The sequence below is a fragment of the Phyllostomus discolor genome, chromosome 9, assembly GCF_004126475.2.
Source record: "Phyllostomus discolor isolate MPI-MPIP mPhyDis1 chromosome 9, mPhyDis1.pri.v3, whole genome shotgun sequence".
In the NCBI taxonomy this organism is placed as follows: Eukaryota; Metazoa; Chordata; class Mammalia; order Chiroptera; family Phyllostomidae; genus Phyllostomus; species Phyllostomus discolor.
Genome location: NC_040911.2, coordinates 97,010,274 through 97,026,526, shown reverse-complemented (window position 1 = coordinate 97,026,526; position 16,253 = coordinate 97,010,274). Strand labels below are relative to the sequence as shown.

Here is a 16,253-nt window from a genome sequence, read left to right as displayed (position 1 = left end):
GTACACCTTGCTCATTCAGCCATTTCAGCCACAGGTTCCTGTCAGACACGTCTAATCTCGGAAATAGGGTTTTATAATTTGTTGACTGAAGAGTCCCAGTAACAGGAGGAAGAGCACAGGTTGCTGGGCTGCCATGTTTTGGGGGCACTTTGCTGCTCCGGAGCTTCTCCAGTTAGTTCCTCCTCCTACCGCGGCAGCACAGTCTAGGCAGCACAGTCTAGGCTGCTGTCGCCTCGCGCGGAGAAGGGCTCCGTCCCTCTCCAGTCTCAGCCCTGGCTGGGGGCTGTGTAAGCCTGCCTGCAGCGGTGGGGCCCCAGCCTTCGTTCAGGACACTTGATTAGTTTGCATCTTGCATTTTGCCAGCAACAGTAAATATGAGATACTTGGCACTTTTATAATAGTTTCACTGCAATTTTTTTTTTTTAGTGGTTTCCGGGGACTTTATGTCCAGATAAGAAACCTGCGTACTTAAGTAGAGAGACTTATATTTGAACTTGCCATGCCCCACACAGATTTATTTTGACTTTTCCCAAACGTGACGTGTCAGTCCTCAGAGGGCTCGGCAGGCCTTCTTCTGGGGCAGCTGTGGCATCACGCTGCACTGCGATTGGGCTGACTCATATTCTGAGGTCTGTTACAAGTGCATTGTCCGTGGTGGGTTTATGAGGTACAGCCTGACCCAAGTTTGATAGAACACTATTTTTTTAAAAAGATTTATTTATTTATTTATTTATTTTTAGGTGGAGGGGAAGGCAAGGAGAAAGGGAGTGAAACATCAGTGTGTGATTGCCTCTCATGACCCCCCACTGGGGACCTGGCCCAGCATGTGCCCTGACTGGGAATCAAACCACCGACCCTTTGGTTTGGCAGGCCGGTGCTCAATCCACTGAGCCACACCAGCCAGGGCAACACTGTTTTTTTTAACCTTTTAAATTCACTGACACGTGGTACGTATGTGGCCTTGTTCACTGGTTTGACACTCAATCCAGAAAGCTAAGGTTTAGTGCTTTTATGTCATCACAGCTAGGGTGTTGATGGTTTTAATAAGAGTTAACTACTAAACAGTTATTCTTATTTTAGGTGAATGGAAGAGAATCGGAAGAAGAAAATCTCAATAAATCTGAAATAAGTCAAGTGTTTGAGATTGCACTTAGACGGAACTTGCCTGTGAATTTTGAGGTGAGTTTATTTTACATGTTAGGACCCTGTATTATAAAATTCTGTTGGCATTCATCATTGGAATTATATTTTTTCCTAAATAACATTTTAGAATCATAGTCACATATATGTGAACCTTCACGTTAAAGATTCAAGTTGCGTATTTAGCAGAGCACTGTCATTTTCTCTCAGGAGTCGCTGGGGGCAGCCTGGGACCTCTGGGTGGCCCGTGGACAGCGCAGCAGGTCTGCGAGCCTCCCACAGTGGGCTGAGCATTGTGTTTGTGCCCACACGGGCACTCTTCTAGGGAGGGGCCGCTGTTTTCATGACTGTCAAAAGCATCTCTTACCCCCAATGTTAGGAATCTTAAGTGATCCCTAAAAATTGTATCAAGAGTAATTTTATAAAGGACACAGGCTTTGTCATTGTCCAGCATCCGCTCCCCCGGGTGTCAGAGACTCTGTGGTCTACAAACTAATCAGCGCCTGTTCGCTGAGGATGGAGAACAGGCTACCTGTAGTGTGCATCTCCTTCAAAGACACGGGGAGTGCAGAGCTAGGCAGGGAAGGGAGAATTTTTAAATGTTTTCCTTGCCAGGTGCCAGACTGTTTTTGTCTGATTTCCATGCTTGGTTATGCAGGGCTGTGTGTTACCATACAGTACAGATTCTTCTACCAGTCGTTGGTCTTTCGGAGTTACAGAGAGTACACTCGTATACTTAGTCTTCCTGAGGGCTCTAAGCTTCCACATTGTTACTTTAGGCAAATGTAATTTACAGTGGGACATCTGCCTAAAACAATTGTAAGTGATTCATAAACTTCTTTTGTAGCATTTTTGCAGTTACAGGTGATCCCAAATTTAATGCCCAACTTTCATAAATATAGATACATCTTCTTACATATACTATGTGCTGGCAGCCTAAACCGGATCCTGATTTCAGTCCTTCATCTGTCAGCTGATTGGTGATGATTTCTGTCTGACTTACCGCTTGGCAGTGCTGACCCACCTGCCCTGGGGCGCAGGGCCATCCCACACCCCCACATCCACCCCTGCCCTGTGCTGACAGGCCAGACCAGGTTTATATCTCTCCCCTTCTGGAGTGCAGAGCACAAAGGGCTGGTATCTTCTTACCCTGCCCTTCGTCCCTTCCAGCTTTTCTCCCTCTGTTGGGGTGGGAGTTAGGGATAGGGGAAGCGATGAGACAGGGGTCGCACAGGACTGGTTGTTGGGTGGGAACTAGCTAAGAGCTTCACCCCAAGAGGCCCCAGGGTCTCCTTGGGCGCCTTGTGCAGGAAAGGGAAGAAATGTTGCTTCTCTCTGCCTCCTGAGGGATGGGTAGCCATGGGAATGGATTTGTAGAGATTAGAGGGAGTGGTACCCAGGTTATTGGAGGTAGAGGTGTCTGGCTTCCTGGGTCACCTCTGGGTTTCAGAGATGCCTGCTGGGGCCAGGGCCCTGGATTCCCGGGGAGCTTGTCACTTGCCCATGCTAGTCACCGCCCTACCTGAGAGTCCTGGAGCTTCCTGGGACCTGAGTGAGGGGTTGCTGCTTTAGGTTTGGCTCTGTGGGTTTTGGAGACCAGGTTGCTTCCATCTACTCGCTCTTCTGTTTAGGTTTCAGCTTCGGCTTTCAGACCTGTGCTCAGGAACATGTAACGTACGGCCCAGACTTGTCAGGTGGTCACAGAAGGAACTGGCGGTGCCTTCTGGTAGCAAATATCTTTTAAAGTAAAAAGATATTTTAAAGTCCTTACTCAAGGATATGTTTATTGCTTTTTTTTTTCTTTCAGAGAGAGGGAGGAAGGGGAGGAGGAGAGAGAGAAATGTCAGTGTGAGAGAGAAGCATTGTTCAGTTGTCTCCTGTACACACCCTGACTGGGGATCGAACCCGCAACCTTTTGGTGTGTGCAATGACATACCAAGCAACTGAGCCACCCGGCCAGGGCTAAAGTAAAAATTCAAAACATTATAGCTCGTGTTCAGTTTGGGGCATTGAGTTTGTTGACGTGAGCACTTACATATTAAATGACTCATACACCAGAGGCTCATACTAACTTCCGTTGTTAGGTCGAGCAGAGACTTCGTGTTCCCGCACGGCCCTTGTTTGTAGTGCCTGGAAGATCGCCTGGCATACAGTGGGTGCCCTGCAAATATTTAATGACGAGTGAACAGCATAGTTTGGTTTTTTTTTAAACTAAGTTTCTGGTAGTAAAATGTTGCATAGGAAGCTGGGTTGGGGGTTGGTAAAAGACAGGAGCCATTCATAACAGAGTTCTTTAGAAAAATGTATACAACTTGGTTTTTATATAAAACACATAGTTTTAGTTCAAAACTGTGGTGGTGCTGATTGACATAGTCACTGGGAGGCGATTGTGACTTGGCCACAGTCATCCATCGCGGGTCAAAGTCCACGTGTAGACGGGTGGGATGGCGCCCAGAGTAGACAGTGGAAACAGTTACTGAGGGCCGGGCGGAGCTGTGGCTGGGGTGGTGGCTGCCGCCCTGAGGGCATGAGAGCACTGTTCAGGGAGAGGGTCCTGGAATCTAGGCTGTCGGTGTGGGAGGCGTCCTGGGGGCCGGCGTGGCTCGGTGGAGCCTCGTCCCATAACCGGAGGGCTGCCGGTTTGATTCCCAGGCAGGGCACAAAACCTGTGTTGCAGGTTTGACCCCCGGTTTGGGCGAGTGCGATCCCGGTCCGGGGGTTCGGGTACCGGAGGCAGCCAGCCAGCCAGTGTTTCTTTCTCACATGGATGTTTTCCTCTCTGCCTCCCTCTCTCTCTGAAAGCGATGAAAACATGTCCTTGGGTGAGGATAAAGAAATGGAATAAAACCAGTCTGCAGGGACTGTGCAAACTGGGCCCTCCCATCAGACCTCTCCGGTGGTGGAGGGCAGGCGAGGCCTCCGTGGAGAGGACGCCGCCCTGTTCCCGCCGGGGAACGCAGCGCTGCGGACGCGCACGCCTCCTTGTGCTTGTTGGCCGTTAGGGCTCTCGTCCGTACAGTGCCTGTTCAGGCCTCTCTTCGAGTACTTTGTGTTTCTGTTGCTGCCTTGTATGAGGTCTTTAAATATTCTGGATGGGAATCCTTTGTCAGATACATGTATTGCAAATACTCATGGTCATTCTGTAGGTTCCCTTTTTCAGTTTTTAAATATTTTTTAATGAGCAGTTTTTAATTTTGAGATTTTTTTTTCTTTATGATTGGTGTTTTTTATATTCCAGACTCTTTGCTAACTTCATGGTCATGGATTCTCCTGTTTTCTGAAAGCTGTATAGTTTTCGCTTTCACATTTAGGTTTGTGTTCTAATACAAGTTAATTTTTGTTGGTGGTTGAGTGTGATATCATGGGTCAGTTTTTCCTCGTGAGGATATCTAGTTGCTCCAATGCCATGTTTTTAATTTTCTTACACTAATTTTTTTTAGATTAAACTGAAACTAATTTTTTTAGTTTCAAGAGGGGGAGGAGAGAGAAAGGCCGGTGGGGAGAGAGAAACATCAGTTTGTTGTTCCACTTATTATCACATTCATTGGTTGATTCTTTTGTACCCTGACTGGGAATCAAACCCGCAACCTTGGTGTATCAGGATGACTCTCCAACTAGCCAAGCTACCTGGCTAGGGCCTCCAGTAGCATGTTTTTAAAAGACGACTTTGGACTTGCTTTGGTGTGTTTGCCCAGAATCAAGCAGCTATATGTGTACGTATAGGTCTGTTTCTGCAGCCTTGTCTGTTTTATCAGTCGGTTTGTCCTTCAACAAGACCAAGGTGCGGTAGTACCAGTCTTAGTTTTTTCAGTGGTGTCTTGGCTGGTGTAGGTAGGATTCAATTTTTATTTTCCTTCTGTGTGAGCATTTAATCACTTTGATATGCAATTAAGTTTCTGTTCATATTCCATTTCAGTGTTTTTCCCTGTCTTTGTTATTTTTATATTTTTAATATTTAAAACACTGATGGTTCTGAAAGTCAATAGTAGACAAAAATACACATTCGGAAGTGTCACTTTGTCCCCTCTCTACCCCAGTCCCTCCCACCTGCTGTAGGGAAGTAATTCTGTTGCTTTCTCCTTTATTCTTCCTGTTTTTGTTTCTTTTTGCAATAATCACCATATAAACACGTGTCTATTTATATATGTGTGTATATGTATACATACATGTAAAACACAGAAGTTAGTGTACCATATATACTCTTCTGCAGGTTTTTTTTTTTAACTTTGTGTTGAAAATCACACTCAGTGCTTAGAGATTTTCTCATTCTTTTTTACAACTGCATAGCACCCAGTATTTAATAAGGTCAATTTTGGCTGAAGGGTCAGAACAAATATTAAACTTGAACTCTTTCTGCTGCAGTTATTTCTGGGCTTTGCTGGACCAGCTTCCTCTCCGCCGTGTGCAGTGGACTGCCCTAGACTCAGGACAGTCCGTGGCTCTGGGGAGATGCGAACCATTGGTCCAGAAGGGCGGCAGTGGAAATGTTTTCTTCCTCCACGCCTCGCTGTTGTTCCGGGCTCATCAGACCCTAGAACATTTAACACGTTTGAAAAATAAGAAGGGGAAGAAAAAGCATTCAGCATGATCACTGTCCTTTTGCCGATATTTATGCTCCCTTCACGAGTGGGTTTTGTCCCTGATCCTCTTGACCTGTGTCTCCCGTGAAGTGGTGTGCTAACCAGTGTGCCCTGCAGGTTGTGCTGAGTGTCTGTCACGCTTTCACTCAGTCTTTCCCTCCGCAACAGGTCGCCCGGGAGAGTGGCCCACCCCACATGAAGAGCTTTGTGACCAGGGTGTCGGTTGGGGAGTTTGTGGGGGAAGGTGAAGGGAAGAGCAAGAAGATTTCAAAGAAAAATGCTGCTATAGCTGTTCTTGAGGAGCTGAAGAAGTTACCACCCCTGCCTGCAGTTGAGCGGGTGAAGCCCCGAATCAAAAAGAAAACCAAACCCATAGTCAGGGTAAGCACCGTTCTGAGTGAAGAGGGCGTTTTCGTTGCTTGTGGTGGTCGGGGAGCTGAGAAGACAAGCTGCCTGGTCCGGGGCCTCCCTGTGTCGTTCTTTGGGCAGCCCCGGGTCGGGCAGCAAGGACCTGCAGGCACGCACGCGCCCCTGTGGATGTGGGTGTTGGCAGCCCTGTGATCACAAGGGCAGTCAGCGCCCACCTGCGCGCGGGGAGAGCCGTGAACCGAGCGTCCTCCTTCTCATGGGCTGCTGGGCTCGTACATCGTGAAGGAGATTCGTGGAAGGAAAGCTGGCCAGGGGCAGGTGTAGGAGCGAGATACCTTACTTTATGAGGGGGCCCCCCCAAAAACTGGAATTGTCTTCTGGAGGGCGGGCCCCTTGTAGCACAGGGTTTCCCCGCTAGATGAGTGTTCTAGGAACCCAGCTGTATCAGTGTAGTAGCTGGCGTTGTTGTGAGAGTCTGCGTTTGGCTTCAGTGAATTTTTTTTTTTGGGGGGGAGACTCTTTCAGTGCATTTACTGATTTCGTGATGAGCGATTCACGAGCACACCTGCCCGCACCACAATGAGTGTTCAGCAGGGTTTGACCAAAAACGGCATGGCTCCCATGCCCCGCCCTCCCTATTCACCCAGTGTCGCTCCTAGTGACTTTTTTGTTTCCCTGGATGAAAAAAGTCCTCAAAGGGAGATATTTTGCAGATGTAGAAGATGAGAAACAAAAAAAGACAGAAGCACTAAAAGGCATCAAAGTCTAGGAGTTCAAAAACTGTTACTGAGCAATGGAAAAGATGTCTTTTTTTTTTTTTAAGATTTTATTTATTTTTAGAGGGGAAGGGAGGGAGAAAGGGAGAGAAACATCAGTGTGTGGTTGCCTCTCGAGTGTACCAAACTACAGACCTGGCCTGCAACCCAGGCATGTGCTCTGACTGGGAATCAAACCAGTGAGCCTTTGGTTTGCAGGCTGACACTCAGTCCACTGAGCCACACCAGCCAGGGCGGGAAAGATGTCTCGATAGGTGTATTGAATGGAGAGTACTTTGAAGGTGACAGAAGTTTAAACATGTAAGAATAAATATACAAATTTTTATAAATCCAGGTTTGTTTTTGGGTCCTCCTCATACACCTTGTTGTGGAGTTTTAGGTCATGCTAACGGACCTATCAAAAATTGTACTACTCCTCCACCCCCAAAGAGGGACAGGAGTCCACGTGGGGACATTTGTGAATGTCAGGACTGTCAGTATGGTTTCGTGCTGTATCACCAAGATCCAGATTTCTCATACACACAGGTTAGCATACTGTACACAGAAAAGCTAGCATGTTTTTGCAGTTTTTTTGTTTTGCTTAATATACCCTGGAAATCCTTATTTATAGTGGGCTGAAGATGCCGCCCACTATAGGGTTCTTAGGTTCATTCTATGTTTGAATTTTTTTTTGTATATTTTTAATGGTTTCTGGAGTTTGAGTCATTATTAAGAAAGTTGGGAACCCATCTTATAGTACAGAGTTTTGGGAAATTTTAGGAACAGTTCTTACTTTTCTGCCTTTTCATTCATTGTAATATACTGAAATTATAAAAAGCAGACATTGCAATGGTGCTTGCCCGCTGCTAGTGAAATGTTGTTGTCAGTTTCCTAAGAAGACCCTAAAATCACTTTATAACAATCATAGAAAATCTTTTATCATCTTTCAATTAAAAAAAGTTTTGAAAAGAGCAGATTAATTCTGAGCCATTAGAGCAATACAAAGTAACTCTTGTTATGTCCTGACCTCTGAATCGGCAAGGTCCTTCCCGTGACTGACAGGCGCACGGTCTGTGCGGTCATCGTTCCTCAGGTGCAGAGCGGCCCGGAGCACGGCCAGGCGATGAACCCCATCAGCAGACTCGCCCAGATCCAGCAGGCCAAGAAGGACAAGGAGCCGGAGTACATGCTGCTCACAGAGCGAGGCCTCCCACGCCGCAGGGAGTTTGTGATGCAGGTGGGTCGGTGCGGCTGGTGGATGTCCCTTCTCGGACCCCGTCCCATCCCCGAGCCCGACGAGACCCAGGGCCGGACGCCTTCCTGAGGAGGCCGGGCACAGCACATCGGTCCAGTGGGCCGCTCCCTGCCGTCCACAGTGTCGCAGTTAAAACCGTGTTGGCTGCAGTAACTTGGTGCCTTAAAACCTTGTTTCCCCGTGCACCACAGGTGCTGTCAGTAGGTAGGAACTTGGACACAACGTGTCAGTTTAGAAGAGCGCTAGAGTGGTGGGATTGTGGGCAGATTTTTTCTTTCTTTAAGATTTTACTTATTTTTTGAAGAGTGGGGAAGGGAAGGAGAAAGAAACATCAATGCGTGGTTGCTCCTTGCTTGCCCCCAAATGGGGACCTGGCCCGCAACCCAGGCGTGTGCCCTAATCAGGAACCGAACCTGCAACCTTCGGTTCTTAGTGGGGCGCTCAATCCACTGAGCTACACCAGCCAGGGCTCGGCTCGCTTCTTTTCCTTCATTACATCTATTTGAAGATTTATATTCTTTTCAGAAGATAAACTTTATAGTAGCTACACCAAGTGATCTCTTGCTGCTCCTCCTAATCCTTCCGTAGAATCTTCAGTCTGGGTTGGCTCGTTCTTAGATCGCAGTGACACTTCAGAGCAGTGTAGAGGGCTTCTCCTGGCACTCAGCTTATTAAACAAATATCCACGTGGGCCGCTAAATTTGTGATTTGAATCTAGTGGTGTTTTAACAAGTGAGAGGAAAGTAAAACAACAAAAATGTGTCAGAATGTCTCCTATTTGTATGTAAACAGTATGAGTGACTTCTCTGCTCAATCACATAATTTTGCAGACTAGAAGAATTTTCAGTTTTTTTGTACTAGTTACAATGTTTTGGTAAGACCTAACACGCTTTTGAGCTTAATCTGCATTGTTAACCTTTTCTATCACTTAAGTCTAGAATAGACATTCAACAAAGCAACTCAAGTCTTGCTCTGTAGTGTTTGCAGATTTTGGTGGTGTGAAACCCCACCGTGGCCGTGCCCTCTCCTGGTTGTGGGGTCGGGAGGAGATGGGCAGCAGCACGCAATTACGTGGTAATTCCACCGTACAGATAAAACAGACATAAAGAACTTCAAAAGCATAGATAACTCTGAAATGTAGTCAAATTAGGAAGTGATGAGTCTTAAGTATTCATTACCTGTTTGTTAAAATAATGTATTTCATTATATGCTTATGTAATACGAGACTGTTTGATAATAGTCGCCTTTAATGACATGTTCTCCCACTTCCTGCATGTTTACCAGTCTGCGCTTGCAGGCCGGTGCAGGCCAGCTCCTGGGTGCCGCCGGCTAGCTTTCTGGCCTCTGACCAGTGCTGGATTCTTTGGCTCGCACGTCACTTCCTGCTCGGTCGGTACTCCGAGGGCTTGAGCGCTGACACGACTCTGTCTCCTGTGTGCAGGTGAAAGTGGGGAAGCACACCGCAGAGGGAACGGGCACCAATAAGAAGGTGGCCAAGCGCAACGCGGCAGAGAACATGCTGGAGATTCTGGGTTTCAAGGTCCCACAAGCTCAGCCTGCCAAACCAGCCCTCAAATCAGAGGACAAGGTGACTCTTCGGGGCTCCGTGTCCTCGCTCTCTATTTGTAAGATGACCTCCTGGCATCTGGGGACCCTCACACCTTCAGGGCCACGGGTCAGGGCAAGGCTCCGCCCTTCTGGCTGTGGCGCAGCCCCGCCGAGCAGCGTCTTCTCCAGCCAGACCCTTGTCGGGGGGTCGCCTGTCCATGGCCCCAGGAAGGGCTCCTAGTCAAGTTGTTCTTGTTTCGGTGTCTTTGTGGCCTAGGGTGCTTTGCTGGAGGGCAGCTTGCTCCTCTCCGTGGGTAGGGCGCTGGGTGATGGGGCTTGAAATGCACGAATGTGTGATGATTCCCATCATGTGCGCTCTGAGACTGAGGCCTGCATGGAAGGTTCGTCACCTCGGGCTTTCATCCACCGTGGAGTACTTTGGTTTTTCTGCAGGACTGAAGTAGTACACTTTGAGAGTCCAGGCCAAATCTGTGGTTTAGACTTGAGCTTTTCTTTTTCTTCACAAATTTAACAATAGATAAAAATCATCCCATATTGAAAATTTTACTTCACCCAAGACGGTTAAGCTGTGCCCCCACCAAGCTTTGCCTGACCTTGTCGCCAGTCACCGAACACTCCTGCGGGATGCACTTGCAAAATCCGGGGACCCATGGGTGTGCCGTGGTCACTTGTGTCAGCCGTGAGAGAGCGCGCCCGCTGTGGCTGCTCGATGAATAAGTAGGACCCCAAACACTTAGCAGAGATCTGCTTGGATCCTGGACTTGGATGTAGAGTGTTTTATTCCAGAACCTTGCAGAGCATTCATAGGCATCCTTACCTTCTCAGAAAGAAGACCTTGTGTCCAACTAAATTTTTATCTAGTAACATTTCCTCCTCAGTTTGTCGTCTCTGGAAATGTCACCTTGTGAGCTCCAGGGAGTATCGTTTAGCTTCGGTGGAAAAGCATCTTTCCCCGTCTTGGGCTCTCCTGATCAGGTGTCTCTGGCTCCTTGTGGTCTAGCGTTCCCATCTCTTCCTGTGCCTGCAGACGGCGGCCCAGCGTTCAGTCTGGTGCGCCTGCCTTGTGGACAGGCTGGGGTTGGGCTCGGGGGAGCTGTGTCCTGCGAGACGGCGGAGGCTTTGCCTCCGGGCTCGCCGGGTGGCGGAGGCACACCAGCGGTCAGGCTCTGGGAGGAGGGCTGTCTGCGATCGCCTCCTGATCTTCAGAAGTGTCAGAACCAAGGGTTCGTGCTAATTGGAGTTCATAGTCTTTAGAGAGCGGGAACTAATTTTTTAAGTTTGACTTACACTCATAACCACCCTCCCTTTTTTTTTAAAGACACCCATAAAGAAACCAGGGGATGGAAGAAAAGTAACCTTTTTTGAACCTGGCTCTGGGGATGAAAATGGGACTAGTAAGTGTGCTCTTAATATTATCTTGATCTGAGTGGGATTTGGGGGTTTCCCTGGTTCCTGGTAACAGCAGGCCCGTGAACGAGTGTCGGCGCTCCCAGCCCTGCGGCGGCGTGTCCGTGTGCGCGCTGAGGGTGGGCAGGTGGGGGCTGTAACACCTTCCCAGGCTGGCAGTGCGTGTGGACTTGTGTTCATTTGCCTGCGTGTTCCTCCCTAGGCAATAAGGAGGATGAATTTAGGATGCCTTATCTCAGTCATCAGCAACTGCCTGCTGGAATTCTTCCCATGGTGCCCGAGGTTGCCCAGGCTGTAGGAGTCAGTCAAGGACATCACACCAAAGATTTTACCAGGGCAGCTCCGAACCCTGCCAAGGCCACGGTAACTGCCATGATAGCCCGTGAATTGTTGTATGGGGGCACGTCGCCCACAGCCGAGACCATTTTAAAGAATAACATCTCTTCAGGCCACGCACCCCATGGACCTCTCACAAGACCCTCTGAGCAGTTGGACTACCTTTCCAGAGTCCAGGGATTCCAGGTAACTGCTGCACCGCGCTGTGGGTCTGCGCCTCCGTGCAGTCCTCTTTGGGTTTCTCTCAGAAAACGCGCTTCCTGCCTTGTTCTGAAGGATTGAGCTCTTTGTCTGGGGGCGGGTGGGACAGGCATGGGGAAAGGGCCTTCTAAGGAAGGGCGGAGCGGTATGGAAGGTATTACAAGCCTGTGTGGCAAGAGAAAACCCTTGACCTTTGGTAGTAAAAGTTTAAATATCCAAGCCAACGGCAGTAATAACGAGGCCTCTGATCTAGTGGCGGTCACAAATTAGGTTTTGGTGAGACCAGGTTCCTCGTGCTGGCCCTTTCTGCCTGGTAGGAAGGGCAGGCTTATTTCGGACCAGGGCTTTGAGTAGACATGTAGGTTTCGGGAAGGCTCCGGAGCTGTGCCCATGATCTGCCCGCAGCCCCTGGCGCCCCTCGGCGGCAAGCCCCTCTGACAGTCTTCCGCTGACGGAGCAAAAGTTGGTGGCCCGTGTCAGGCTGAGACCCGGGGACAGGTGTCATTTCCCTCTTCTCAGAGCCCCTGCCAGTTCACAGTCAACTCTTCCCGAGCCTTGCCTCAGTTTTCTTTTCCCCCTTAGGTCGAATACAAAGACTTCCCCAAAAACAACAAGAACGAATTTGTATCTCTTATCAATTGCTCCTCTCAGCCGCCTCTGATCAGCCACGGTATTGGAAAGGATTTGGAGTCCTGCCACGACATGGTACGTTCTCCCGCTTGGTGGGCCCGCTCCCGGCCTGGGGCCGGCCCTGGGGGATGGTGAAAGGGGTTTCCCACCGACGGGGCAGCCGGTGGTCCCACAGATCGAGTATTTCTGAAGACCTGGTCTCTTAGTTCCCTGGGGTGGTGTCACGTCCTGTGTATGAGAACTTAGCAGCTTCGCACAGCCCTTGTCGTGCAGACCCTGGGTTGGGGGACCTGGGAAGGCCCGGGTTCGGGCGGCCGTAGAAAGGCCCTTATTTTGGTGTTCTGCTCAGATGACATTTCCGTTGTAAGACGTACTGAAACCGGGAAGGATTGCGTAGTGTCCATACACTTCGGCACGTTCACCTGAGGGAACTGGTGCATCCGTCAAAGCAATGTCTCCGGAGATGGTGTATTCTAGCAAGGAAGCATGAGTGGGTTTTGTTTTAAAGCAGGATATAAAATTTGTACAGCCCAGATACCACAAGGTTAAAAATATTAGCAGGAAATATATACGAAAATTAACAGGTGATTTAATAATGAAACCAGAGATAATTTATTTTTTAATTAAAAATTCAAAGATTAAAGAAGGTTATTTAGTGGGACCACCTGCTTTCCTGGGCAGCAGGCGACTCTTCGCCTCTGACCAGTGGCTCGCGCCGTGGCCCCGAGCAGTGGCTGTGGTCTGACCTCTCTTTTCATCCCCTGCTAGGCTGCACTGAACATTTTAAAGTTGCTGTCTGAGCTGGACCAACAGAGTACAGAGATGCCAAGAACAGGAAACGGACCAATGTCTGTGTGAGTGAGCTGATCTGCATGGAAAGCAGTTCTCTTCCTTGTCTGCGTGAAATTCAAGCCGTCCGGTCAACGCAGTGCTGAGACGCTTGGCCGCAGTCCCTGCCTGTCCCGTTCCCCGGCTAGCTTTCCGAGTTTGGGGCAGAGAGCTCCACTTCTTAAAAAATTTTGAGTACCTTATTTTGCCATGGATAATGTACATCCACATTTTTGGCCCGGACTTTGAGGGAAAAAATCTTTTGTTTTAATTTTTAAATTCAGTTATTTATGTATTTACATTTAGATACAAAACCAGTTATGTGTTCCATGGTATGGTATTACTTTGCATATGGATATCATTACTACTCTCTAGTCATACTTTTTTTAAAGATTTTTTGTTTGTTTATTTTTAGAGAGGGGAAAGGAGAGAGAAAGAGAGGGAGAGAAAAATCTGTGTGGTTGCCTCTTACATGCCCCCTACTGGGGACCTGGCCTGTCACCCAGGCCTGTGCCCTGACTGGGAATTGAACTGGCAACCCTTCAGTTCTCAGGATGGTGCTCAATCCACTGAGCCACACCAGCCAGGGCTAGAGTTACACTTTTAATGCAGAAGCATAAATAAAAGAATTAACATTTATATAGATGCAGAATTAGTACTGCCCATGTATCATGTGCATCTTTATTTTTCCCTAAAAAATTTGGGCAAAACCTCTGGCTGGTGTGGCTCAGTGGATTGAGCACCATCCTGAAACCAAGGGGTCACTGGTTCTATTCCCAGTCAAGGCACATGCCTGGGTTGTGGGTCAGGTCTGAGTTTGGGGTGTGTGAGAGGCAACCACATATTGATGTTTCTCCCTCTCTCTCCTTCCCTTCCCCTCTCTCTAAAAATAAATAAAATCTTTTAAAAAATAAATTTGGGCAAAGAAGTGTACATTTTACACAGCAAAATATGGTAGTTAATATATTCACATGATCCCAAAATCAAAATTATTTTAAAAGGTATGCTGTGAGAAATAAACGCTGCCCTCATACAGTTCCCCATTGCCTCATTCTCCCCGCCCCTATCCAGAGGTCACATTTTTATTAGTTTCTTATGTATGGATGCTTCTTTCTTTATGCAAATACAATCTCCTACATCCTTACTCCCCCCAAGCCCCCGAGGTAGCATGCTGTGCACACATTCGCCCCCTGCTTTTCCCCTTGACAGCACACCCCGGGGAAACTTGGCTGCAATCCAGTTATCATAAGCTGGGGCTCGTGCTGTTGGGCTTCTCTCAGTGTCTGCAAATTTCTTTTAACATGGGTTTAATTCTCTTCATTTCAAACTAGCGTCATTTTCTTTTTTCTTTTTTTTCTTCCTTAAAGGTGTGGGAGGTGCTGAACCCCTTCTGGTCATGAACCGTTACATAAACTTCCCAACAGATACTGAAAATCCTGGGACTGCTTTTGAAAATTTGGAATTTCTGATACCTCGAGTGGGCCGAGAGACGTGATGGGTAAAGAACTGGAGACAGCAGTGGTGACAGAGGCGGGAGGCTGAGGCTGCTCGAATGTGCTGTGGTTTGTCCCCACACGGTGGCGGCAGCAGCTGCTGTGGGGGAGGGTGGGGCCTGCCAAGCAGCCCTTGCTCAGTTGCAAAACCAGCAGGTCCCTGCCCCCTGCACTTCAGTGCTTGGTTGTTTGTTTTTTTTTTTTTTTTTTTTTTGCTGTGTGGAAGAAGCAAGCAGAAAGCAGGACCCTTTCTCAGACCGGCTCACTAACACACTTTGGGACAAATCCTGGACGCCCACGCCGGAGAGAGGCCTTAGACCAGCAGGCCCAGAGCTGCAAGCACCAGAGGAAAATCAAATGCTTCCTCCTCGGCGCGAGCTAACCCCCTAGCTTGCTACGGCTCCCCACCTCCCGTGGTACTCACCCGTCACCACTGCTTTCTCTTCCAGAAGAGATGCATATTCTTAGTTTTATTATTTTCTTTGGATTGAAATGACACTATAAATTTTCATTTGAGTTTCTCAATTGTATCTAGTTACATAGCACAGTTTAGAAACTTAAGAGACTGACTATCAGTAACTTAACCGGCAAAGATTAAACCCCTTTCATCCCATCGGACTAACCCAGGACCGTTCCAGTGATGCAGGGTGCGTGCCCTCGGTCTGGCTGGAGCAGTCCTGGACTTCTCAGAACCCTTGATGAAGTCTCTCACAGGTGTACAAATTGGACGATTTAGGAATTTTAAACTTTAAATGATCATTTGGCTCCTTTTCTATTTCATTTTTGTTAATGCAACACAACTTAAATGAACTTTGCTCTGTTTTAAAGATTATTAAAATCGTGTGTATATACATATGGCTCTTGAGGACACACAGCTTTCACTACACTACAGGTGTGATCTCCATGTAGTCCGTGCGGAACTGCAGGCTGGTGTTCCCGAGTGCTCCATACTGTTGATTGCATCTCCATGTAGGGCTGAAAAGAATGACCTGCCTGTGTGTATCTCTGAAACTGTTGCTTTTGGTGTTGTGTTACTGTGCACAGAAGTGTGTGCGGTAAGGTCCTGCCCATGGTTCAGCTGGAAAGCACGGTAGCCTTGCGAGTTAAGTACTGCTTTGATTCATTGTTTACGCCGGAATTTTTTGTCCCCATGGAATGTAAGTAAAACGTAGTGTTTGTCACCAATAAATGGTAATACTAAATTTTTTTGTTAATTTATTCTCAGATGCCACTACTGCTGGGTTGGGTCCTCTCCCAACCTGCCCCCTGTCCTTTTTTTAAGAAAAGAAAATTTGTAATGCTTGTGATTCCATTTGGGCAAAATTCTGAAGACCTGAAATTTGTATCTGTTGATCAATAAACATCTAATGCATTTTTTTTGTCCTGTTGAGCAGTAACTGAAGGGACAATGTAAGGGCACAGAAGCACAATGTGGGGGGGCATCGCTGCCAGTGACATGTGGGCACCAGGTGAAGGGAGATGCCCGTCATCTGAACCTGACAGTTACCCCAAAAACGACCTGGAGACTTCCCGACACCGTGGGTCTCGTCCCTTCCTCAGGCGCTCTCCCCCTCAGGACTAAGGGTGAGGCATCGCTTCCTAGCCTGGCTGAGGAAGGGGCTGGTGGTTTTCTCTTAATTTTAGAAGATTCTCGAAAAGGTGGTTAACTATAAAACCAGCCTGTGGATTG

The 16,253-nt window shown here is 48.0% G+C and overlaps 1 protein-coding gene across 14 annotated transcripts in view; it reads left to right on the top strand.

The window, feature by feature from the left end:
* The window catches only part of STAU1 (staufen double-stranded RNA binding protein 1), a 49,132-nt gene extending 33,195 nt beyond the window's left edge, over positions 1 to 15,937 (top strand). For 10 of the 14 annotated variants that reach the window (XM_028523767.2, XM_036009956.1, XM_036009957.1 and 7 more), the window contains 9 exons: positions 1,081 to 1,179; positions 5,871 to 6,101; positions 7,938 to 8,081; positions 9,541 to 9,687; positions 10,987 to 11,062; positions 11,278 to 11,597; positions 12,195 to 12,317; positions 13,011 to 13,096; positions 14,438 to 15,937. In XM_028523767.2, the coding sequence (XP_028379568.2) occupies positions 1,081 to 1,179; positions 5,871 to 6,101; positions 7,938 to 8,081; positions 9,541 to 9,687; positions 10,987 to 11,062; positions 11,278 to 11,597; positions 12,195 to 12,317; positions 13,011 to 13,096; positions 14,438 to 14,453 (1,242 nt within the window). In that variant the 3' untranslated portion in view covers positions 14,454 to 15,937. The remainder of the gene's footprint in view (positions 1 to 1,080; positions 1,180 to 5,870; positions 6,102 to 7,937; positions 8,082 to 9,540; positions 9,688 to 10,986; positions 11,063 to 11,277; positions 11,598 to 12,194; positions 12,318 to 13,010; positions 13,097 to 14,437) is intronic. The other 4 variants (XM_028523766.2, XM_036009955.1, XM_036009950.1 and 1 more) reach the window with 1 other exon arrangement.
* The last annotated feature ends 316 nt before the right edge of the window (positions 15,938 to 16,253 follow it).